This window comes from Pleurodeles waltl, chromosome 2_1 (assembly GCF_031143425.1).
Source record: "Pleurodeles waltl isolate 20211129_DDA chromosome 2_1, aPleWal1.hap1.20221129, whole genome shotgun sequence".
NCBI classification, from domain to species: Eukaryota; Metazoa; Chordata; class Amphibia; order Caudata; family Salamandridae; genus Pleurodeles; species Pleurodeles waltl.
The window spans coordinates 288,458,953-288,484,975 of record NC_090438.1 but is presented as its reverse complement, the minus strand read 5'-3'; the positions used below and the strand labels follow the sequence as shown (position 1 = coordinate 288,484,975).

The following is a 26,023-nucleotide window of genomic DNA, read 5'->3' as shown; positions in this document are numbered from 1 at the left end:
ATCTTAAAACCAAGAAACACATTAGCATAGTCACAATATGGCAACTCTGACAAGATTTCATTAAAGCAAGAATCACGAATATTAGAACATAACACAACATCAACATAGGTTATCCTTAGCAAAGTAGCATTAGCGCATTATTCAACCAAGCATAGATTCAGTCATTTGTCTATTTGCGTCAGTTTAGTGAATCCCTGTCCTAACCTCGAATTAGCATTGGCATGTTTGGCTTCATGCAAAACAATTTAGTAACACCAATTTAGAAAACATCTAGCTATGGTCTCTGTCAAAAGAAGCAGTTGGTACCTAGAAAGGAAAAGCAAACAGACAATTACAATTTCATTGTCATATAGTTACCCTCCGTATTGGGTCAGTGCTCAGGTTCAGTCTTTGTCCTCAGGACATCAGTTGGTTCGCCATCAGGAATTCAGCAATCGGGTAAAAGGGGGCACTTCCCTCATAAGGAGGTAAAGTGTAATTGGGCAATGTACGGCAAGAATGGTTTTAAGAACCAAACAGCAAAGTCTCTATGCAGAGTGACAAAGTGTCTGGGTCATAGTAAATCGCTTCAGCATCTCCCTAACTCTCTCCTAGTCTCCTATTCTCTCCTGTTCTCCCTTACTTCCTGGTGACAAGGGTTTTTATCCCATTTTCGTTGTACATTCCCCTAAAATTTGGTTGGATGAGGGGTTGCACCCCACTGTCTCCCTCCAATAGAATTTCGATTACTTCATCAAATTTGTCACCCCACAGCAGTTCTCACGTAGTTTATTGGTTCTTATGATTGACGTCTTTAGCGGGTGGAATGTCCGGTATGATTTCATACTCTCGTGGTCCTTTGCACATCTTCAGTCAGTGGCTCCATTGTCTGTGCCGGTTCAGGAGACCTTGTACCTGCGAGTGGTCTACAGTGTTGCATTCAGCTAAAATGTTTCTACAAGCAAGTCGAATTTCATTTACTACGGATCTACTACGGTTACATTCAGCTTCTAGTTTGGAGAAAAACAAGAGTTCATGTCCTTCAGCAAGTCAGCACACTGCACGTTAGAAAAACACATTTATGTGGTCATTTCAACCTCGGCGGTCTTTTTACAAGACCGCAGAGGGACCGCCGTGCGGAAGACCTCCAGTAGTGGCGGTTTGCCGCTTGGCGTATTATGACTGTTGGCTGCTCTCTGTCCCTTTTCGGACGGAGAGCCGCCAACAGCCATACTGGCGGGCGGCGGGGAAGTGGAGGTTGCTCCACCTCCACTGCCACGCCAACATAACACAGCCCACCGAATCACGTCCTGTGATTCGGCGCGGCGGTGTTCTGTTGGCGGTGTGGTGTCGGAGGAGCAGCCCCCATGGCTCCCGTCCCGTCCCTGAGGATCGACGGAACAGGTAAGTCGATCTTCCGTTAGGGGGGGGTGGGGGAGTGTTGTGTGGGTGCATGGGGGTGTGCGTCTGTATGTAGAGGGGGTGCTGCGTGTTTTGGGAATGAGTGCGTGTATGTCTGTATGTATGTCTTTATGGATGTGTGCGTGTATGTTTGTATATGGGTGTGCGTGTCTGTGTGTGGATGTTGGCATGTATGTCGGTGTGTGTGCTGGTGGTGCCTGCGTGCGTGTTGTGTGTGTGTGTGTTCTGTGATGTTGGGGGTCGGGGTGGGGGAGGGGGGGCCCTACCACCTTTGGGGGGTGGCAGGGGTGATGGGGGGGGTGTAGGGGAGGGAGTCGGGTGGGGGGTGGAGGAGACCCCTATAAGTACCAGGGAAGGAATTCCCTGGCACTGATAGTGCTTACCACCATGGATTTCATGGCGGTTCCAACCGCAGGAAATCCACGGCAGTAAGCTGGGTCAAAATACCGCCGGTAACCGCCATGGTCATAATACCAAAAAAAAGACCCGCCAGCCTGTTTGCGGTCTTACCGCCGCTTCTCCGCCTTCCGCCAAGGTCATAATGACCCCCTTAATATGAAATCGGGCAGCTAGGCCTCGACTCATGCCAAAGCCTAATGATTTATTAGCAAACCCTTAATGTATAACCTATTATTATTATTATTATTAGTTCAAAATCATCTCTTAATATAACATTTTATAATTATTAATCAGTTTCATTAGTCCCCGTATATATTGTCGGCCACTCCCCATGGGCACATTTTAGGCACACGTTTTAGCAAAACGTATTAATACATTTTCTATGCAGCATTATTACACATTAGTTCATAAGCATTTCATGTTAATATTGATTATATAAGTCACGCTCTCTGAGCCATCGTGAATGGGGTTGTCAGTGAAGTGGGTGGCTAGGTGTTTATCATCTTTTACATGACTTTTACCAGATAGGGTAGCATGAAGGGTAGGCCAGTGTTTGGCTAGCATCTTTGGGTCTGTCACCAGTTTCATGTGGAGAGGTAGGGGAACTTTAATCTTTTGTTTGTTCATCAAAAAACTAAGGCGGTCACTTCACTTGAGGTCAAGTAGCCTCTTATTTTACTTTGGGTGTTAAGTTGTAGTCCAGAAAAGGTTAAATTCATTTTATAGGCTTCAATTTTCTATTTTCTGTCTTTCACCTGGATTTCATGATCTCTGGGAAAATACATTTCTCTCAGATTTATTTAAGGACCTTTTCCATTCACCTTACTGCATGGATAGATACGTTGTCCCTTGTACACAGTTGATAATCTAATATTGCATAGATATACACAGGGGGATGACTCTTAAGAGATTTCATTATAGTTGTTATATTGCTAGGAGCCTATATGAGCATTAAGGCACAATCTCAAATGAAATTGTAATGTTAATATGTCAGTGCTGCAAGTCAAGTGAGTCCCGGATTTAAGCATAGACAGAATTTAGGGGTTAAAGCCCACATTCACAGTAAATTATGGATCTAATTTAGCCCCTGTGTGCCATTTTTCTTTAGTTGAACCAAATACAAGGATAAACGTTTTAATTTTAAGCAGCCAATGCCTTACCCATAGCTCTGCCACCCACATAATCCCAGAAGGCATTGACTAATAACTGCTAGATGGTAAATAATTTTTAGGTTATGATTAATCAGGATTTCCAATCTGAATACTTTACTTACTGAATTTTAGTATTATCAATGTACTTGAGTAGTTGGTCTGCCAAATATTATTGCTTGTTTTTTTGAGACATTATCAAGTCGGAGAATTCTGAAGGATTAAGGGGTTGAGGGACAAACACGACTTTTTTCCTCAACTAGTAATATTTTGAGAATTTGGAGAAGTTAGGGTGTTAGATGTTTCAGGATGATAATCTGATTGTGGTGTCACTAAAAGGCTTCCTTCACTTGCAGAGACCAGAGCTTAACTAAAATAGAATGTTGCTTTGAAGAGCTGCCCCCAGGAATTACCACGACTGAAGCCTATGTTCAGGGTTTTGATCAGAGTTTGGATGCATGGAGGACTCAGCACTTTTTTTTGGAAGACAGGAGATTTTGAAGACCCTTCAATCGCAGTGCTGGAGAGAAGGTTATTGACCCCATGCTCCTACAATTTGAAAGCAATGGGGTCCTAGAAAGAGGGCTCCCATTTGGGCACTTTTATTGTGGAGCTTGGTGATTTTGTAGATTGCAAACGGTGCCTGATCCGATGTCAACTGCATTTTATAGGTCGTAGGATTCTGTTGATCCTGGAGGTAAGCAAAACAATTCAAATGATGATGCCAAATGTACAGTAGTTGAAATTGTCATGGTAGTAAAGAGATGCTGTAATGTGCAAACTAAGGATTGTGAAAGGGGCACAGGCCGTCTGTTAGCACAAGCTGAAGTAACGCAACGCTTTCTAGAGATCAAAAAGAGGGAGCTTAGTGAGTCGACCTTGGGGCAATCAACAACTCGAATATTGTGTACCTAATGCGTAATCTGTATGATTGTAAAGGTGCCTACTTGTAACATAATGGGGAATAGATTAATTGAGTGCTCAACGAAAGCTTTGCCTCTGTGTTTTTCTCTGGTAGGTGTGTGAAAGATGAGTGTTGGAAATGTATTCTACTAGCACAAGTGGAGAAGTGCTTGAATTATGCAACATTTGGGAGTCTTTTTTTTAATGTACTCTACGTTTGAGTTCTAATACGTAATAAACAGATTCAAACCATGCTATTGATGCAAGAACTGCCACATAGAGTTTTAAAAGCAGAGAGGCTAAAACATAAGGTTTCTTCAAGAGGGTGAACATGTCATGCTTTGGATTTCCAAGCTTGTCCATTTTTTTAAAAATTTATATTTTTTATTTTCACTGTATAATGCACAATTTCACACCCTTGCTGTTGAGTAAATCCTATTGGTATATGAACAACTGTGCCCAACTTCAGTTGTGGAGGGTGGGTTTTTTATGATATATGCATAGGGTACATTTAGAACTGAAATTGAGGCCCGTTGGGACCGGCGTCTGAGAGGAATGGAGACTGTAGGAATGAAAGTAGAATATTGCCAACATATGGCAGTAGCTTTTCTTTCTTCTGCACATTTATAATGAACACTGCCATATTCTGGGATCGTGTGCTCTCTTATGACATAATTCTAGCTCTTATGGCCAACTATGGTTAGCTGTAGCCAGGTGTTTTATGTCAGTTTTACTTGTAGAGGGTTTAGTTTGATTTGAAACGTTGACCATGCTTTGTTTTTTACAGGACAGAAAGGCTGGCTCGGGATATCATGAAGGACATGGGAGGTCATCACATTGTGGCTCTGTGTGTACTCAAAGGTGGTTACAAGTTTTTTGCTGACCTGCTGGATTACATCAAAGCACTAAACAGGAACAGTGATCGATCTATTCCCATGACTGTAGACTTTATTAGGTTGAAGAGTTACTGTGTAAGTATGATCATATCGACCTTATTCATTTCTCTTTACCATTTAGCAGCTACCAAGAAGTTAAAGCAAACTAACATGTTTAAAGAATTATGAAGGATTTGTTTCGAGACGCAGAGCACCTCCTAAAAGGAATTATTTCAAAGCTTGGCTGAGTACTTGAGCTAAAGTGCTTGATGAGTTAGGTATGCCTATTACTTGAAAGCATGGTGCAACCAGAACTATAAAGTATTGTACTGAGTGTTGTGCATCAATGCTTGAATAACGTCACTACTGAAGTAGTTTGAAGAGTATATAGTCACAAACAGGTTAGGCCTACTGTGGGATGGGAATAATAACAAGCACTGGCATAGAAAATCGGTCTTGCCTTTGGGACTTTGAGTGTTTTGTTTGTGCTATTGGTTTTGATAATGTTTGTGTTGTATTGTGCTCATGGTGAGATGTTGCTTTGCTTAGAGAGACAGAGAAAGAACGGTAGAGGGGGGAGAGAATCTAAGAGGAGAGAGAGAGAAAGAGGAAGAAAGGGAGTGAAAGAGAGGAAGAGAGAGAAAGCGAGATAGAGAGGTAGAAGAAGAGAGATCGAGATGAAAAGTACGTTGTTGTTTCAATGGAAGAACAAGCTACAAAAAAAGTATTTTGAAAACCCGTTATTAATGGGACGATTGGGAAAAAAAAAAATCTGTGAAGCAAACAAGTAGGTAAAACCAATTAATATGAACATTATGGTCTGAGGGATGTATTCCTGTCATGGATTGAAATAAAGCTGCACCAAGATCCCAAAAAGTCACTAATAAAACGTAATAACACTGAAGCACGAATTTAATTCAGTCCAGCTTTGTAAGGAAAACAAAATCGCTAAATAAAACATGCTTGTTTTTTTTGTGTGTATTACTTCATTACACCTATTTTCCCATGTAAAGAATCCATTTTTTTTTAACCCCTTCGCTGCCAGCCCTTTTTCCCCCTCCTGTGCCAGGCCTTTTTTTGGCTATTTGGGGCAGTTCGCGCTTAGGCCCTCAAAACTTTTTGTCCACATAAGCTAGCCAAGCCAAATTTGCGTTCTTTTTTTTTTCCCAACATCCTAGGGATTCTAGAGGTACCCAGACTTTGTGGGTTCCCCTGAAGGAGGCCAAGAAATTAGCCAAAATACAGTGAAAATTTAGTTTTTTTCCAAAATAATTGGAAAAAGTGGCTGCAGAAGAAGGCTTGTGTTTTTTCCCCTGAAAATGGAATAAACAAAGGGTTTGCGGTGCTAAAATTACCAGCTTCCCAGCTTTCAGGAACAGGCAGACTTGAATCAGAAAACCCAATTTTTCAACACAAATTTGGCATTTTACTGGGACACACCCCATTTTTACGGTTTTCTGTGCTTTCAGCCTCCTTCCAGTCAGTGACAGAAATGGGCGTGAAACCAATGCTGGAGCCCAGAGACCTAAGCATTTCTGAAAAGTAGACAAAATTCTGAATTCAGCCAGGGGTAATTTGTGTAGATCCTACAAGGGTTTCCTACAGAAAATAACAACTGAAAAAGAAAAATATTGAAATTGAGGTGAAAAAACAGCAATTTTTCTCTACGTTTTACTCTGTAACTTTTTCCTGCAATGTCAGATTTTTGAAAGCAATATACCGTTACGTATGCTGAACTCTTCTGGTTGCGGGGATATATAGGGCTTATAGGTTCATCAAGAACCCTAGGTACCGAGAGCCAATAAATGAGCTGCACCCTGCAGTGCGTTTTCATTCTATACCGGGTATACAGCAATTCATTTGCTGAAATATAAAGAGTGAAAAATAGCTATCAAGAAAACCTTTTTATTTCCAAAATGGGCACAAGATAAGGTGTTGAGGAGCAGTGGTTATTTGCACATCTCTGAATTCCGGGGTGACCATACTAGCATGTGATTTACAGGGCATTTCTCAAATAGATGTCTTTTTTACACACACTTTTATATTTGGAAGGAAAAAATGTAGAGAAAGACAAGGGGCAATAACACTTGTTTTGCTAGTCTATGTTCCCCCCCAAGTCTCCCGATAAAAATGATACCTCACTTGTGTGGGTAGGCCTAGCGCCCGTGACAGGAAATGCCCCAAAACACAACGTGGACACATCACTTTTTTTGACAGAAAACAGAGGTGTTTTTTGCAAAGTGCCTAACTGTAGATTTTGGCCTGTAGCTCAGCTGGCACCTAGGGAAACCTACCAAACCTGTGCATTTTTTTAAACTAGAGACCTAGGGGAATCCAAGATGAGGTGTCTTGTGGGGCTCTGACCAGGTTCTGTTACCCAGAATCCTTTGCAAACCTCAAAATGTGTCTAAAAAACACATTTTCCCCACATTTCGGTGACAGAAAGTTCTGGAATCTGAGAGGAGCCACAAATGTCCTTCCACCCAGTGTTCCCCCAAGTCTCCGATTAAAAATGATACCTCACTTGTGTGGGTAGGCCTAGCGCCCGCGACAGGAAATTACCCAAAACACAACGTGGACACATCAAATTTTGTCAAAGAAAACAGAGGTGTTTTTTGCAAAGTGCCTACCTGTGGATTTTGGCCTCTAGCTCAGCCGGCCCCAGGAGGGGCAGAAATGCCCTAAAATAAATTTGCCCCCCCCAACATTTCACCCCCCCCCCCCCCCCCCAAGAAGCGACCCTTAGCCTACAGGGTCTGTCCCCCTGCGTGACATTGGCGAATACCCGGTGCCTAGAGATTGACCTAAAATCGACCGATCTGTCCCCAAGGGGGGCAGAAATGCCCTAAAATAAATTTGCCCCCCCCAACATTTCACCCCCCCCCCCCCCCAAGAAGCGACCCTGGTCTAAATACAATTTGCCCCCAGGGGAGCGACCCTTGCCTAAAGTGCCCTGGCGCCTAGAGGTTTCTGTGCCCCCTGGGGGCAGATCGGCCTAATAATAGACCAATATTTTTTAAATGCAGTACAGCACAGTATTTTATTCATATAGATTAGCCACATTGAAGAAGGCAGACCTACACATCTCTGGACTCAGAGTTGTTGTAGACTCCCGTTGTAGTAAAAAGACTGCTGTTTTTTTTTTTTTTTGGGAGGTGGGGGGAGGGCAGCCCCATTGAGTATAGGGGACGGAGTCTGATCCCACACCATGTGACAGCTGTCAGCCTAACCCTTCTGGCTAGCTAACAGCACCTCACCACTACCAAAGGTACCTACAGGGTCTGTCCCCCTGCGTGACATTGGCGCCAAAAAAAAAAAAATACCCGGTGCCTAGACAGCACCTCACCACTACCAAAGGTAAGAGTGATTTGTGGCATCCTATCGCGTGACACTCGGATGCCTCAGGGAAGTCATGATGGAACAAATTGTGCCCCTTTCTCTGTTATACAACTCCCATACATGCAAGGACAAACGGAAACAGGATCTTCGTTCAATATGTTTTATTGAAGCAACTCCGTTCTGCGTAGAAAGGCATGAATTGCGATTATGAGGATAATGAAACGGTGTTATCGCACCAGTGACCAGGAAAGTGAAACATAACAAAAGTCCCACCATATTGTCACAATAGTGTCCCTAATATCCCTACCTACACTACCAAGTTTCTACATGACAGCAAGTAGCAGTGGCAGCCCTAATCTGCCTTTCTGGTCCCGGGAAGGAAGCCCAACCCCCATACCTGCATACAGAGGTGAAGAAGAGGTGTGCTAGCAGCCAGCCAAACCAGAGACAAGGCCCACACTTAAACTCAATATTGTGTGCATTTGTGTGTAAGATATTGTCCTGTCAAAATATTGCATGCAGAATATTGACCACCACATCATCATTAAGGTAAGTACGTATAGGTAAGCACTGTTGTATGTTGTTTTTGGATTTTTTTTTAATGGAAATCATTTTATTGTACTTCAACATCATTTAGTATATTATATGTACATAACCAATAACACTTTAAACAAAACAGCCGTCTTTCAACATGTGACATACATTAGTAGTGATTCTTTACAGATTAACATTCCCTATAGCATACATCATTTGAAAATACGAATTTCCACCTCCTCCAGACATGCATATGTATCCATATGTCCCTCAGAGTTTACTCATTCCCCAGACTCTGAGGTGTCTACCTCGTGGGTCTCCACTCCCTCCTCAAACCAGGTAAGGATCGATCTCCGGATTGTTGAGTCCTCAGTGGCACAGTCATCTCTCTGACACCAACGGAGATGCACTTCCTCTTCCACCACCCATTCCTTAACGTCTCTGACCCACACCTCCTCGGTATGTCCTGTGTGACCCTTTCATGTGATAGCCACACGCCGTTTTTCCAGCGGTAGTATTAGTTGCTTAAATTTCCATACCATTTCCTGCCCCTTCTGCTTTTTGACATCTAGTAAACAGGTTGCTGGGTCTTGCTCTACCGTCACCTCCTCCACATACTGCAGTCCCTGCCACAATGCCTCAGAATGCATGAATCAGTGGACAGTGGCAAGATAGGTGTAGGAAGGTTGCAGTCTGGTGGGCTTTGACAACATGACGGCTATCTGTTCTAGTAAGGGCTGTTCTGTGTAGGAGTACCAGAGTAACATAAGTATGGTGAATGTAATTGAAATGCACTAGTTTAAAACGCGCATTGCATGTTTCGATTTAACCACTGCCCAGACCCCTCTCCAGTGCGCCTCCTCAAATGGTGTGTTCTGTTTTTCCTCCCATGCCTCCCTGGCCAGAAATGTGATACTAGATTTGTCAGTGATCATAGCCCTTAACAAGTGCAAAACTAAATGTCTGTATCCCCTGAATTCCAGCAGTGTCCTAAACATGATGGAGGAAGACGGAGCATCCGGATATGTGGGGCAGATATCCCGTACTATGTCTCCTATACTGGCATATACAAGGAATTGTCCCCGTCTCACAAGGTCTCTTGGGCTGATCAAATAAGATGAACATCTCATTGGGGGAGAGATCACACAGTAACTCACAGCCTCCCCTCTCCCCAAGTGCCCACATCAACCGTGGCGACTAACATACAAAAGGCCGGGAGATCCCTGAAGTTAAACTTTTGTGCAAAGAAGGCCCGTCCCAGTACCAACCGCACCATGCGCTCCCACAGTGAAGCTGTGTGTTTAATGATATATGCCACTGCAGTGTCATTCCTTCCACCACTATGCAGCAGCTGGGGCAGAGCAGTGCCACTGGACCTGTCCTCGAGCAAATCTTTCTCACTGTTGTCCCCATCAGACAACCAATGTGCTGTATGCTGCAGTTGAGATGCTGGATAGTAAATCACCATATTCGGTAGTGCTAATCCACCCTTGTAGGAAGTTGGCTCTGTATGTACTATTTCATAGTAAGAAATAGCATGCACAGAGTCCAAGGGTTCCCCTTAGAGGTAAGATAGTGGCAAAAAGAGATAATTCTAATGCTCTATTTTGTGGTAGTGTGGTCGAGCAGTAGGCTTATCAGAGGGTAGTGTTAAGCATTTGTTGTACACACACAGGCAATAAATGGGGAACACACACTCAAAGACAATTCCAGGCCAATAGGTTTTCATATAGAAAAATATATTTTCTTAGTTTATTTTAAGAACCACAGGTTCAAGATTTACAAACAATACTTTAAATGAAAGGTATTTCACTTAGAAACTTTAGGAACTTTGAATTAGCAAAATAGCATATACAGGGAGTGCAGAATTATTAGGCAAATGAGTATTTTGACCACATCATCCTCTTTATGCATGTTGTCTTACTCCAAGCTGTATAGGCTCGAAAGCCTACTACCAATTAAGCATATTAGGTGATGTGCATCTCTGTAATGAGAAGGGGTGTGGTCTAATGACATCAACACCCTATATCAGGTGTGCATAATTATTAGGCAACTTCCTTTCCTTTGGCAAAATGGGTCAAAAGAAGGACTTGACAGGCTCAGAAAAGTCAAAAATAGTGAGATATCTTGCAGAGGGATGCAGCACTCTTAAAATTGCAAAGCTTCTGAAGCGTGATCATCGAACAATCAAGCGTTTCATTCAAAATAGTCAACAGGGTCGCAAGAAGCGTGTGGAAAAAACCAAGGCGCAAAATAACTGCCCATGAACTGAGAAAAGTCAAGCGTGCAGCTGCCACGATGCCACTTGCCACCAGTTTGGCCATATTTCAGAGCTGCAACATCACTGGAGTGCCCAAAAGCACAAGGTGTGCAATACTCAGAGACATGGCCAAGGTAAGAAAGGCTGAAAGACGACCACCACTGAACAAGACACACAAGCTGAAACGTCAAGACTGGGCCAAGAAATATCTCAAGACTGATTTTTCTAAGGTTTTATGGACTGATGAAATGAGAGTGAGTCTTGATGGGCCAGATGGATGGGCCCGTGGCTGGATTGGTAAAGGGCAGAGAGCTCCAGTCCGACTCAGACGCCAGCAAGGTGGAGGTGGAGTACTGGTTTGGGCTGGTATCATCAAAGATGAGCTTGTGGGGCCTTTTCGGGTTGAGGATGGAGTCAAGCTCAACTCCCAGTCCTACTGCCAGTTCCTGGAAGACACCTTCTTCAAGCAGTGGTACAGGAAGAAGTCTGCATCCTTCAAGAAAAACATGATTTTCATGCAGGACAATGCTCCATCACACGCGTCCAAGTACTCCACAGCGTGGCTGGCAAGAAAGGGTATAAAAGAAGGAAATCTAATGACATGGCCTCCTTGTTCACCTGATCTGAACCCCATTGAGAACCTGTGGTCCATCATCAAATGTGAGATTTACAAGGAGGGAAAACAGTACACCTCTCTGAACAGTGTCTGGGAGGCTGTGGTTGCTGCTGCACGCAATGTTGATGGTGAACAGATCAAAACACTGACAGAATCCATGGATGGCAGGCTTTTGAGTGTCCTTGCAAAGAAAGGTGGCTATATTGGTCACTGATTTGTTTTTGTTTTGTTTTTGAATGTCAGAAATGTATATTTGTGAATGTTGAGATGTTATATTGGTTTCACTGGTAATAATATATAATTGAAATGGGTATATATTTTTTTTTGTTAAGTTGCCTAATAATTATGCACAGTAATAGTCACCTGCACACACAGATATCCCCCTAACATAGCTAAAACTAAAAACAAACTACTTCCAAAAATATTCAGCTTTGATATTAATGAGTTTTTTGGGTTAATTGAGAACATGGTTGTTGTTCAATAATAAAATTAATCCTCAAAAATACTACTTGCCTAATAATTCTGCACTCCCTGTACAGTTTTCACACAAATGGCAAATAGCTATTTTAAAAGTAGACCGTGCAATTTTCAACTGTTCCTGGGGGAGGTAAGTGTTTGTTAGTTTTGCAGGTACGTAAACCACCTACAGGGTTCAAGTTTGGGTCCAAGGTAGCCCACCGTTGGGGGTTCAGAGCAACCCCAAAGTTACCACACCAGCAGCTCAGGGCCGGTCAGGTGCAGAGGTCAAAGTGGTGCCCAAAACGGATAGGCTTCAATGGAGAAGGGGGTGCCCCGGTTCCAGTCTGCCAGCAGGTAAGTACCCGCGTCTTCGGAGGGCAGTCCAGGGGGGTTTTGTAGGGCACCGGGGGGGGGGGGTACAGAAGTCAACACAAAAAGTACGCACTCAGCGGCACGGGGGCGGCCGGGTTCAGTGTGCAAACAGGCGTCGGGTTCGCAATAGGGTTCAATGGGAGACCAAGGGGTCTCTTCAGCGATGCAGGCAAGGGGGGGGGGCTCCTCGGGGTAGCCACCACCTGGGCAAGGGAGAGGGCCACATGGGGGTCGCTCCTGCACTGGAGGTCGGATCCTTCAGGTCCTGGGGGCTGCGGGTGCAGTGTCTTTACCAGGCGTCGGGTCTTTGAAGCAGGCAGTTGCGGTCAGGGGGAGCCTCGGGATTCCCTCTGCAGGCGTCGCTGTGGGGGCTCAGGCGGGTCAACTCTGGCTACTCTCGGTCTCGTAGTCGCCGGGAAGTCCTCCCTGTGGTGTTTGTTCTCCACAAGTCGAGCCGGGGGTGTCGGGTGCAGAGTGCAAAGTCTCACGCTTCCGGCGGGAAACGTGTGTTGTTTCAAATTTGCTTCTTTGTTGCAAAGTTGCAGTCTTTGGGGAACAGAGCCGCTGTCCTCAGGAGTTCTTGGTCCTTCTAGATGCAGGGTAGTCCTCTGAGGCTTCAGAGGTTGCTGGACCATGTGGAACGCGTCGCTGGAGCAGTGTCTTTAGAAGTGGGGAGACAGGCCGGGAGAGCTGGGTCCAAAGCAGTTGGTGTCTCTGTCTTCTCTGCAGGTTTTCAGCTCGGCAGTCCTTCTTCTTCTTAGGTTGCAGGAATCTATCTTGCTGTGTTCTGGAAGCCCCTAAATACTCGATTTAGGGATGTGTTTAGGTCTGGGGGGTTAGTAGCCAATGGCTACTAGCCCTGAGGGTGGCTACACCCTCTTTGTGCCTCCTCCCTGAGGGGAGGGGGGCACATCCCTATCCCTATTGGGGGAATCCTCCATCTGCAAGATGGAGGATTTCTAAAAGTCAGAGTCACCTCAGCTCAGGACACCTTAGGGGCTGTCCTGACTGGCCAGTGACTCCTCCTTGTTTTTCTCATTATCTCCTCTGGCCTTGCCGCCAAAAGTGGGGCCGTGGCCGGAGGGGGCGGGCAACTCCACTAGCTGGAGTGCCCTGGGGTGCTGTAACAAAGGGGGTGAGCCTTTGAGGCTCACCGCCAGGTGTTACAGTTCCTGCAGGGGGAGGTGAGAGGCACCTCCACCCAGTACAGGCTTTGTTACTAGCCACAGAGTGACAAAGGCACCCTCCCCATGTGGCCAGCAACATGTCTGGTGTGTGGCAGGCTGCTAAAACTAGTCAGCCTACACGGGTAGTCGGTTAAGGTTTCAGGGGGCACCTCTAAGGTGCCTTCTGGGGTGTATGTTACAATAAAATGTACACTGGCATCAGTGTGCATTTATTGTGTTGAGAAGTTTGATACCAAACTTCACAGTTTTCAGTGTAGCCATTATGGTGCTGTGGAGTTTGTGCATGACAGACTACCAGACCAAATACTCTTATGGCTACCCTGCACTTACAATGTCTAAGGTTTTGCTTAGACACTGTAGGGGCATAGTGCTCATGCACTTATGCCCTCACCTATGGTATAGTGCACCCTTCCTTAGGGCTGTAAGGCCTGCTAGAGGGGTGACTTATCTATACCTATAGGCAGTGTGAGGTTGGCATGGCACCCTGAGGGGAGTGCCATGTCGACTTAGTTGTTTTATCCCCATTAGCACACAGAAGCTGGCAAGTAGTGTGTCTGTGCTGAGTGAGGGGTCCCCAGGGTGGCATAAGACATGCTGCAGCCCTTAGAGACCTTCCCTGGCATCAGGACCCTTGGTACCAGAGGTACCAGTTACAAGGGACTTACCTGGATGCCAGGGTGTGCCAATTGTGGAAACAAAGGTACAGGTTAGGGAAAGAACACTGGTGCTGGGGCCTGGTTAGCAGACCTCAGCACACTTTCAAATCATAACTTGGCATCAGCAAAGGCAAAAAGTCAGGGGGTAACCATGCCAAGGAGGCATTTCCTTACAACCCTGCTCAGTTAGCAGGTGTTGGATCTCATTGGCTGCTCTACACCTGCCTCCCTCCCATACCAGCGTTAATAAGGAGTATAGTCCCCTGATCACGGTCTGCAGCGTATCCAAAGAATGTTATAGAGTATATAAGCAGCGTGGCAGGAACATCATCTTTGCCATCACTAGAGTGTGTGTCATCTGCACATAGTAACATTAGATGGTTTACCTCCCCACTCGGATGCACTACATTGCCATGTCCTAACGGAGTTATATGGCCAAAGATTCAGACGGTATTACAAAGATTAGGAGTGCAAGCGGGCATCCCTGCTGGGTGCCTCTGCTCACCTTCAGTGGGAGCAGAGCTTAGTTGCTCCAGTCTGACCCTGGCCATGGATTCTTTGTAGAACAGCTGCACCCAAGCTCTGAACCACCGTCCAATCCCCATTCCTTCAAGGACCACCATTAGGTACTGCCAGTCCACTGTAGCAAAGGCCTTGACAGTATCAATGGAAACCAAGGTTAGATGTTCCCTTAAAGCCCTGCCAAGTACCACTCATCAGGCATTACTCTAATGCATTTCAGTGCAGTGGTCTTCATCACAACACTGAAATGCATTATTCATTCATTATAGCACTGCTCAGCTGTCAAGCGAAGCGCTGCTATAATGCACCATCATGACTGTGTGAGCTGTAGTAGCATGTGTGTGCTACTCCTGGCAGGCTAAGGGGCTGGGTCAAGATCTGCTGAGCTCGCAGCGCGTACTGCTCTCTCTGCTACAGCGTATCTTAAATTTCTACAAGTTTTTGAAAACCTGGTTGTACACTTACTCTTCTCATTAAATTGTTTTACCAGGCCTTAGCGTATGGATGTCTTTTATACTCTTATACTGGTCCCCTTGTGAAATCTTTTTTTCTGGTGAGTTGATATCATTCTTTAGGATGCTGTTATATGTGTGCCTAGATCTTTTTAGCGCTAAGACATTCTTGGGTATTTGCATGCTTTATTACTACAACTTCATTGATTCATTCAAGTTGAGACATCCCCCTTCCTCCCACTGGGCCCGACACACGAGCATAACTGGAGTCACACACAGACAGTGGCCAGTCATTGCTTGACTTGTAAGAAGACTGTGTGAGAGACACAGCTATAGACTAAGTATAAGGTCAGTGGGAGGTGACAGTCACAGGTCCATCTTGGTCAACTGCCACCCATGTGCTTTGTTAACTGACGGCATGAAATGTTTGGCTGCGCTTTTGTTTGGGCAAAGTTAATTATGCAGGCAGCAGCCTCTGACCTTCCCACTCTCACTGCAGCAGGTGGGGTGGAGGGTGGGGATCGAACTTTGACCCACCCTGGGGGCCCCGGCTCACTCTTGCTGGCCTGACCCCATCATCTGACCTGCAGTGCTGGGCTGCAGGAAGGCTGGGAGCGAGCTGCTCACCTCCTCTGCATCTGGCGGTAATTATTTTGGAACAACAATGTTGGATCATGTGGTGGTATCCCATCCCATACGACTCGACCTCTGAGTCCCACCAGTGCAGGCTGATTCCTGAGGCAGGCCAACGGGTCCTGAGTCGGCGTGAGCAGAAAGACTACAGTGGAGTGCAGGCTAGCAGCTCAGCTGCTGGGTCGCACACACAGTTGTACACCACAGCAGTGGTATCAATGTCTGCACATCCGCTTGCATGATCCCGCGAGCAGGAGGGACTTGACCCCCATACCAAGGCGCTGGCAGCTGGGCTCTGGTGCTGTGATGAGTCTCCATGCTGCATCAAGTAAGTGCCTTAGTGAGTGCCGGTATCCTGAAGTAAACCCTTCTAAGTCATCACAATGCTGTAATGTTAATTGCTGAGATGGTTACACATTTGTTTAACAGTACAATCAGGTTACAAGGGCACTAGGTTAGTGAAGTATCCTTTACTTTCTGGTGATTTGCAGCCAGTCACTCATTTCCATTGAGAGGCGTCTCTCTGACAAATCTTTCTCCTTTGAGACTACCCCAACCGCCCGGGCAAGAGAGGAATATAAATTTGAATTTGGTGGCCCCAGCCCCCTACTGATTGTTCACCCTTCTGTAGAGTCCTCTTGCTGCCCATCGACCATTTTCCACCCAATGCACTTCTCAAGCACTAGACAGTTACAGCTTTGGGAGGGTGAGTCAGAAACCCCCTCCAACTCTGATTTCATAGAGATATTTGAAGTTGGCACTCGCCCTGCTTTTGTCAGATGTCAGAGGGGTCGCCCAGCCCAGCGTCTTTCGGCCGCTGACTAGTGTAGATGGGCCTACCCTTTGCCCGGGAACACCCTGCATGTGTCCCTCTATGTGGAGTGCTCCTAGGCGCTTTATAGCGCTCGTTGATGTATAGTGTGAGCAGCTGTGGCTGGGAATGGCCGCCTCCTGGGGCCAGAGAGCAGTCTGGGTGGTGTAGTGCCCCCCCGAGAGTCTAGCGCATCCTGCGTGGCACTTGTTGATTTCGAGTGTGAGCAGCTGTGGCAGGGAATGGCCGCCTCCTGGGGCGAATCCTGCGTGGCACTTGTTGATTTCGAGTGTGAGCAGCTGTGGCAGGGAATGGCCGCCTCCTGGGGCCAGAGAGCAGTCTGGGAGGTGTAGTTCCCCCTTGAGAGTCTAGCGCGTCGGTTTCATTAAAAAGACAGTCCGAAGCTGTGATTAGTCTTAAAGTTAATTCCTGAAGGCACTACAGACACAAAGTAATATGTAGATAATTTGTTAGGGTCGAGCGTGCAAGTGCTCTGGCCCCTGTTGTAATCTCTCTGTGGGCTTTTAACCACGCCCATGTTCCGCCCATCAGATTGGTTGGTTCGTGGGCTTGTTTTTTAAAATACGTTTTATTTCAATAGTGAATGGTATGCAAATTTCATGCCTTTGCTGGTGTATAGCACTCCACGAGAGCACTGGTAAACTGCTGAAAAAATACAAGGTTCTGTGTTCTCCAAATGGCTTCTGGCCTACTTTTTCTGTTTATTTTCTGCACAGCGTGGGCAGAATTCGAGCGCTTTGCATAACATTGACCTTGTTACATGGATAACTGCACTTTTGTTAGTTACATGGATAGTTGCATTTGCGATACTTTTGACTACGAGTGAACTTCTGTTTCCTTTTGTGTGTCTCCTTCATGCTCATGGTGGCTGTCAGCTCACTTATGTGAAACTGTTTTACTTTTCATTTTTAGTTTACAACGCTAATAGCTGTAACTCAAGCAAATGCAAGACCCATTGCATCTTCACCCACTCATTAAAAGTGAATTTGACAAGGCTGCCCTTTGATGTGTGGGAGATGAGTCATGAATTTTTTCACAGTACACTTGAAGAAGAAATGCCACAGCTTCTTCTCCTGAATTGGTGTGGGCTGGAGAGAAACCTGTATACCTTATTTTCTCTTCCCACGCTGCGATTCTCCAACACTTCTGTTTGTAAGTTTTTCAGAAAATCAAGAAAAGCCACAGGGTTTAGTCATCCTGGGAGTCCCTGCACTCTCAAGGCTGTTTTTACGTTTTTTCTGACTTCCTTTAGAAGTGTGAGACGTCTGAGGCCTACCATATATGAAGAGAAAATCCTGTTCCTTTGTCTAAATTCGCCCAGCTTTGGTGCTTGCTTTTTGAGGAGTTTAGCCCCTCTCACTTAAGTACCTTCTCATAAAGCGTGGTTGTTCTGTTGGCTACCATGCATTTCACCACCATGTCCAAGTACAAGAGGAAGTAGTTGGGATTCTGCTTTTACAGCATCACTTGCTCTGTGGTCTGTTTATGTGCTTTTGACAGGTACCTTTAGCCAGGTTGCATGTTTCTGTGTTGCTGTCAATGAAGCTTGTTGGACCTGACTTCTTTGGCCTGGTTTTCCCTGAACCTTTTGCTTTCCACCCTCCTGTTTTTGCCGACTTAATTTTTGCTGTTCTTAGGACTATAGCACTGGTTAGCAGTGGTACAGTGTACAATGTGCTTGTGCTCTCTTTTAAAGATGGTAAAGTTGGCTCACACCCAATTGGCCCCTTTAATTTACTTGCAAGTCCCTAGCAAAGGTAGCACTACATGTTTCCAGGGCCTGTAAATTAAATACGTAGTGGGCCTGCAGCACTGGTTGTGCCACCCACTTAAGTAGCCCTTTAACATGTCTCAGGGCTGCCATTGCACCCTCTATGTGTAGTTTTAAACTGTCATTTCAACCTGACTAAATAAGCCTTTTGCCAGACCTAAACCTTCTTTTTAAGTCACCCTAGAGTAAGCCCTAAATAGCCCATAGTGAAGGGTGCAGTGCATTTAAAGGTTTGGGCATGTACCTTTAACTTTTACATTTCCTGGTAGTAAGAAACTAAAATTAGTTTTTCACTACTGCAGGGCCTACCGCTCACATTTGATAACATTGGGTTACCTTATAATAAGTGATAACTTTCATTTGGGAGCAGATAGGAATATCGAGTTTGGTGTTTAAAAAGTTGTAATTTAAAACCCTCTTTAATGGTAAAGTTGAATTTTTAGCCTCAATTCTGAAAACATTATTCTTAGTTGGCATTTTCTTGCCCCATCTAGTAGGTGCTCGCAGCCTGTATTCTGGGTCACATGACTAGGCGTAGGCTGGCAGTTGGTCTTTGGTATATTGCCCTCAGACAGCGAGACAAAGGGGAATAGGTGTTGGCAGGAAGGCTCATCTGACTTGATGAGAGGAAGAAGCTGTCACCTGCCACGCATGAACATCACAAAGGCTCTGCCTGAGCATTCTCACAAAAGGTCTTTTGTGACCCCAGGCAAGCTGGGGCCAGGGCAGGCAGGCAAGAAATTCCAAGCCCCTCCGTGGGTGGAAACCCTCTTCTACTTCAAAGTGGGCACAAGGAATACATAATGGACCCTCCAATCGAACTCTTCAGTACACTTCTGGACCTTTAGAAGACTCAAGGCTGCTGTGCTGTCCTGCAAGAAGGAATGCTACTCTGCTGCTCCCCTGCTGACTAAGTGAAAATGACTGGACCTGCATCTTGAACCTAGGACCACCTAAGTGACTCCAAGGGCCATTTGGGTTGCCTACCGATTAGAGCATTAGAAACTGAAAAGGCTCAAACCACCTTAGACCCAGCATATGGACTCTATCTGCTGTGATCCCTACCACCGATGTGGTGCCCCCCAAGTCCTGGACCCTTAGAATTGGGCCTGAAGGTGCTCAGCCAACCCAGCTGTGATCATGTGGATAGAACCAATGCAGCATGACCCATCTCCTCGCAGGCTTCACCTCAGAACTGTGGCAGAGCCATGCATGCCATATGCCAGATCTCACTGTGCATCCTACTCTGTCCTCTGAACCGCCGCTGTGTGACGCACCCTGAATGCAGGCCTTTACAATGCAAGTCGCTCCCCTATCCTTGGCAAGGACCCAGGACACCACATTGCAGCCCTGCGGCTTCCTTAGACTGCTGCTGTGCAACGCATCCTCGATGCAGGATCTTGCATCGCTATACAAATGAGGATATAAGATATTTTGTTTAGCGGACTTAACTTGGTCCCTGTACCTGACCCAGAGTCCATTACGGTTGGCCTGAATGTGTGTTTCTGTCCTGGTCTGGCATGACCAGATAAGCGCAGTTGTTGCTTTGTTCCTCTGGACACTATTTTGACTTAAAGCTTTAAAATTGTATACCTCTGGTTCTACTGATTAAGTTTTTGTTGTTTTGGTCTCAGATAATTGATTCAACTTTACTATATTTTTTTAATTGGCGTGGAATTTTATTTGTGTTTCCACTTTATTACTGTTTGAAGTGCTACGTAAACATTTTACAAACTGCCTCTAAGTTCAGCATGATTGCTTTTGTGCCATGTTACCAGAGGGTTAAGCACAGGTTAATTTGGGGTTGCTTGTGACTTATGGTTGCTGCTTGAGTATGGTTTCACCCCTCACAACCAGTAACCCAATTTATCACAAGTCTGACCTCTGCATCGAATTTTAGTCACCATTCCCCAAATCCCATTGGTGTAGGTACTTTCCAGTGTGTACTCCTCTCTTGTGAATCACAGGTGCCAAAAGAGGCCTGATTTTGTATCACACAGAGTGTAAGTATCGGAGCAAGAACGATTTTTCACCACTGTGTCTCAGAATTGAACACAGGTTTAATCTGGGGCACATTTAAGGAGAGAGTGGGTAGTGCCTAGGATCATATGAAGTTCTTATTAAACTGAGTCAAAGGGGCTGGCTGATTCATACCGAGGACGCACAGGACTTTATCATCAGGAGTGAAGTGGTGTATGGTGAACTTAAAACAAATGGGCCAAAATCCTTATCTAGGAATTGTACGAAGAGCACAATGCAAGGAAACTCCACTCCACCAGGGTGGATTTGAGAGGGTTATTCCAATAAGAATTTTTATATATCCATATTTATATTTACAGAAAAAAAAAAAGGTTACAGGGACGTTATTGTTAGGTTATGAATTTACTCGTACAAAACCATAGAAATTCAGCAGTTCTAGTAAGAGTTATTTTAAACAACTATGGTCCAGATGTAGCAAAGGTTTTTCCCCATTCTGTGTCTATGGAAAAAAGTGTTCGTACATATGGCCCTATAACTCTTGCCCTAAGGTAACTATAACTTGCACCCTTGTCATGCACAGTTTTCTTATCAATAATGTTATTGCAAACATTGCAGTGATACCACGATGCCATACAAGATCTCATTAATGATATAATATGTGGAGTAATTAGCTGTGCATGGCGAAGGTGCACATTATAGTTACCTTACTGCACGAGTTATAGTTACCTCAAATACCTCTAACTATAACTGCTGAATTTCAATTTTTTGGTATGAGTAAATTCAGAACCTAACTATAAAGTCCCTGTAACCTTTGGTTTTTTTTTCCAGTGAATTTCTATGGTTTTTTAACGTAAAGTAATTTGAATTACTATACACTATTTCAGCCCGCGGCGGGGTTGGCCTTGCAGCCAAGCCCTTATAACCACCCGGCCCCGTGCCATGCATGGCCTTTGGCCGTGTGCAGTGCAGGTTGGCCACAGGGCCTGTCTCTGTCAGTGGATGCGTGAGTGGGCACCTGTGCCTCATAGTGCATGTATGAGTGAATGAATTAGTGTATGAATGAGTCCGTGGTTTTTCTTTCAAATTTTTCCATGATCGTGAATATTTTTGTGAATAATTCACAGAAAATTGCTAAAATTTGCATATATCGCGCATCGTAATGAAAAACTATATTACACCTCTATGCCCCTAAAACACACCTATATCACACCCCTGTGGTCAAGGTACCTTCACCCTGACCCCTTATGCCACTTTGAATTTGAATTTTCACCCCCGGGGACCATGTCCTGTGAAATAAAATGTCAGTCGCAACTTTCTAGTCCGGTTGCGGTCAGCCAATTGCAATGCCTCTTTTCGCATGCGTATTTGTGAACATTCGTGAATTTCACAAATTATTCATGGCCAGAGATATACAAATGTATTTGCCCTTAAATATCATCTAAACTACTGAATGGATTTACACCAAATAACAAACAGCACAATCTGCGTACCGACGGCTAGCTTTCTGCCACATTTGGTGTGATTCTGTCCAGTGGTTCGGGCTGCAGACGTGTTTACAGATCCCATGGGGGAAATAACGTGGGAAACACAATATTTTTTTAGCTCCCTTTTTCTCGGCCCCCACTTGACAGATCACCCCAAAACTTCCTGTGCGCAACAAGAATCGTCGGGCCACTTTTTTTTGGACAATTTTGTGAAGATTTGTCTGTCAAAAAATGCTTCTTCTTTGAAGACCTGGTCCTAACTATAACTACCTACTGGCAACCGCCAGTAGGTTTTATATATATATATATGTTCGATGGCATGTGTAGCTGCAGATACACATGCTGTGCACAGTCCGCCGTCTGGTGTTGGGCTCGGAGTGTTACAAGTTGTTTTTCTTCGAAGAAGTGTTTTCGAGTCATGAGACCGAGGGACTCCTCCTACTTCGGTTCCATTGCGCATGGGCGTCGACTCCATCTTAGATTGTTTTTTTTCCGCCATCGGGTTCGGACGTGTTCCTTTTCGCTCCGTGTTTCGGGTCGGAAAGTTAGTTAGAATCTCGGAAAAAAACGTCGGTATTGTTTGCGTTCGGTATCGGGTTAGTTAGAACAAATCGACACCGAATTTTGAAGAGCTCCGGTGGCCCTTCGGGGTTTTTTCGATCCCCCGTCGGGGCATGGTCGGCCCGGCCACGTGCAACTTCAAGGCTCATGGAACGGACCCCATTCCGTTTCTGCCCAAAATGCCATCACAAGTATCCGTATACGGATCACCATCTGGTCTGTAACTTGTGCTTGTCCCTCGAGCACAAGAAGGATACTTGTGAAGCCTGTCGAGCGTTTCGGTCGAGGAAGACACTGAGAGACCGAAGAGCCAGGAGACTACAAATGGCGTCCACGCCGACAGGTCAAGATCGTTTCGAGGAGGAAGAAGAAGCTTTCTCCGTCCGCGAGTCGGATTCTGAAGAACTCGACGCCGAAGAAACAACCAAAACCGTGAGTAAGACGTTGAAAATCAAGACTCACGAGAAGTCTACAAAAGCCCAGGGGACGCCACCGCCAACAGGCCATGGCTTAACCTGAAAAATAGGTGACCCATCCAAGGCACTGAAAAAGGGCATGCTGGTGTCGAAGTCATCCGACTCCGGTCGAGATACCGCCACACAGCAACCTCGGAGCCGAGACGGCGGCTCCGAGAAAATTCGGCACAGAGACAGCGGCACCGAAGAATTTCGGCACCGAGACACGCCGAGAACAAAGAAGGTTTCTTCGGAGCCTAAAAAGACTTCCGAAAAGGTTTCGGTTCCGAAACAGCCAGCCTCGGAGCCGAAAACGAGTTCCTATACAGAGGAACAAGGATTAACCTCCCAATTACATCGATTTGGAGAGGAGCTTCAATCTGCAGAGCCTGACTACACACAAAGAAGGCTTCATATTCATGAGGACACAGGGAAGATAACTACTCTTCCCCCAATCAAAATAAAAAGGAAACTTGCCTTTCAACAAAAGGACAAGCAACCACAGGCAAAGGTGGCAAAGAAAACAACCCCACCACCGTCTCCACCACCATCAATACATGCATCACCGGCAACAACTCCACCACTGATGCACTCACCAGCTCATACCACGATGAGTCAGGATGATCCCGATGCATGGGACCTCTACGATGCTCCAGTGTCTGACAATAGCCCAGACTCTTATCCTACAAAACCGTCACCACCTGAGGACAGTACATCCTATACACAGGTGGTCGCAAGGGCAGCCGAGTTCCACAATGTGTCCTTACATTCAGAACCAATCGAGGATGACTTTCTCTTTAACACCCTATCCTCCACCCATAGCCAATATCAAAACCTTCCCATGCTCCCAGGAATGCTAAGACATTCAAAACAAATATTTCAGGATCCAGTTAAAGGCAGAGCCGTAACTCCAAGGGTGGAGAAAAAATATAAGCCACCGCCCACTGATCCAATATATATTACAACACAACTAACGCCAGACTCAGTAGTTGTGGGGGCAGCTCGTAAGAGAGCCAACTCGCATACCTCAGGCGACGCACCACCTCCAGACAAGGAGAGCCGCAAATTTGATGCGGCGGGAAAAAGGGTTGCAGCACAAGCAGCAAATCAGTGGCGTATCGCCAATTCACAAGCACTTTTGGCAAGATACGACAGGGCTCATTGGGATGAAATGCAACATTTCATCGAACACTTACCCCAAAGAGTTCCAAAAAAGAGCGCAACAGGTGGTGGAAGAGGGACAAAGTATCTCAAATAATCAGATACGGTCTTCCATGGATGCAGCAGATACAGCTGCAAGAACAATAAACACTGCAGTCACAATACGGAGGTACGCATGGCTGCGCACTTCTGGGTTCAAACCGGAGATCCAGCAGGCTATGCTCAATATGCCGTTTAATGAACAGCAATTGTTTGGGCCGGAGGTAGACACTGCCATCGAAAAGCTCAAGAAGGACACCGATACAGCCAAAGCCATGGGCGCACTCTACTCCCCGCAGAGCAGAGGCACATTTCGGAAAACACCTTTTAGGGGAGGGTTTCGAGGTCAACCCACAGAAACCACAACCTCACAAACAAGACCTACCTACCAGGGCCAATATCAGAGGGGAGGTTTTCGGGGACAATTTAGAGGGGGCCAATTCCCAAAAAATCGAGGAAAATTCCAAGGCCCCAAAACCCCTCAAAATAAGCAGTGACTCACAAGTCACACACCCCCATCACATAACACCTGTGGGGGGAAGACTAAGCTAATTTTACAAACTTTGGGAGGAAATAACAACAGACACTTGGGTCTTAGCAATTATCCAGCATGGTTATTGCATAGAATTTCGCCAATTCCCTCCAAACGTCCCACCGAAAACACACAAGATGTCAAAACAACATATAGATCTTCTAGGACTAGAAGTTCAAGCGTTGCTACAAAAGAACGCAATAGAATTAGTACCAATTCAACAGGAAAACACAGGAGTTTACTCATTGTACTTTCTAATACCCAAAAAGGACAATACTCTAAGACCAATACTAGATCTCAGAACACTAAATACCTACATAAAATCAGACCACTTTCACATGGTCACGTTACAAGACGTAATACCACTGCTCAAACAGCAAGACTACATGACAACTTTAGATCTAAAAGATGCGTATTTCCATATACCAATACATCCTTCACACAGGAAATACCTAAGGTTCGTATTCCAAGGGATACATTACCAATTCAAAGTGTTGCCGTTCGGCATAACAACTGCGCCAAGAGTCTTTACAAAATGCCTGGCCGTAGTAGCTGCACATATCAGAAGGCAGCAAATACATGTGTTCCCGTACTTAGACGACTGGCTAATCAAAACCAATACGCTGGAACAGTGTTCACAGCACACAAAATATGTCATACAAACCCTTCACAAGCTAGGTTTCTCCATCAACTACGCGAAGTCACACCTTCTGCCGTGTCAAACGCAGCAATACTTAGGAGCGACAATCAACACAGCAAAAGGGATTGCCACTCCAAGTCCACAACGGGTTCAAACATTTCACAAAGTAATACAGGCCATGTATCCAACACAAAAGATACAAGTCAGAATGGGAATGAAACTACTAGGCATGATGTCTTCATGCATAGCCATTGTCCCAAACGCAAGATAGCACATGCGCCCCTTACAACAGTGCCTAGCATCACAATGGTCATAAGCACAGGGTCAACTTCTTGATCTGGTGTTGATAGACCGCCAAACATACCTCTCGCTTCTATGGTGGAACAGTACAAATTTAAACCGAGGGCGGCCTTTCCAAGACCCAGTGCCACAATACGTCATAACAACAGATGCTTCCATGACAGGGTGGGGAGCACACCTCAATCAACACAGCATCCAAGGACAATGGGACATACATCAGAGACAGTTTCACATAAATCACTTGGAAATGTTAGCAGTATTTCTAGCGCTGAAAGCATTTCAACCCATAATATCCCAAAAATACATTCTTGTCAAAACAGACAACATGACAACAATGTATTATCTAACCAAACAAGGAGGGACACACTCGACACAGTTGTGCCTCCTAACACAGAAAATATGGCATTGGGCTATTCACAACCACATTCGCCTAATAGCACAATTTATTCCAGGGATTCAGAACCAGTTGGCAGACAATCTCTCTCGAGATCACCAACAAACCCATGAATGGG

At 45.4% G+C, this 26,023-nt stretch overlaps 1 protein-coding gene across 1 annotated transcript in view; it reads left to right on the top strand.

Moving 5' to 3' along the window:
* HPRT1 (hypoxanthine phosphoribosyltransferase 1) overlaps positions 1-26,023 on the top strand; it is a 486,680-nt gene that overhangs the window by 141,617 nt on the left and 319,040 nt on the right. The window contains exon 3 of the mRNA XM_069212493.1: positions 4,639-4,822. Coding sequence (XP_069068594.1) covers positions 4,639-4,822 — 184 coding nt within the window. The remainder of the gene's footprint in view (positions 1-4,638; positions 4,823-26,023) is intronic.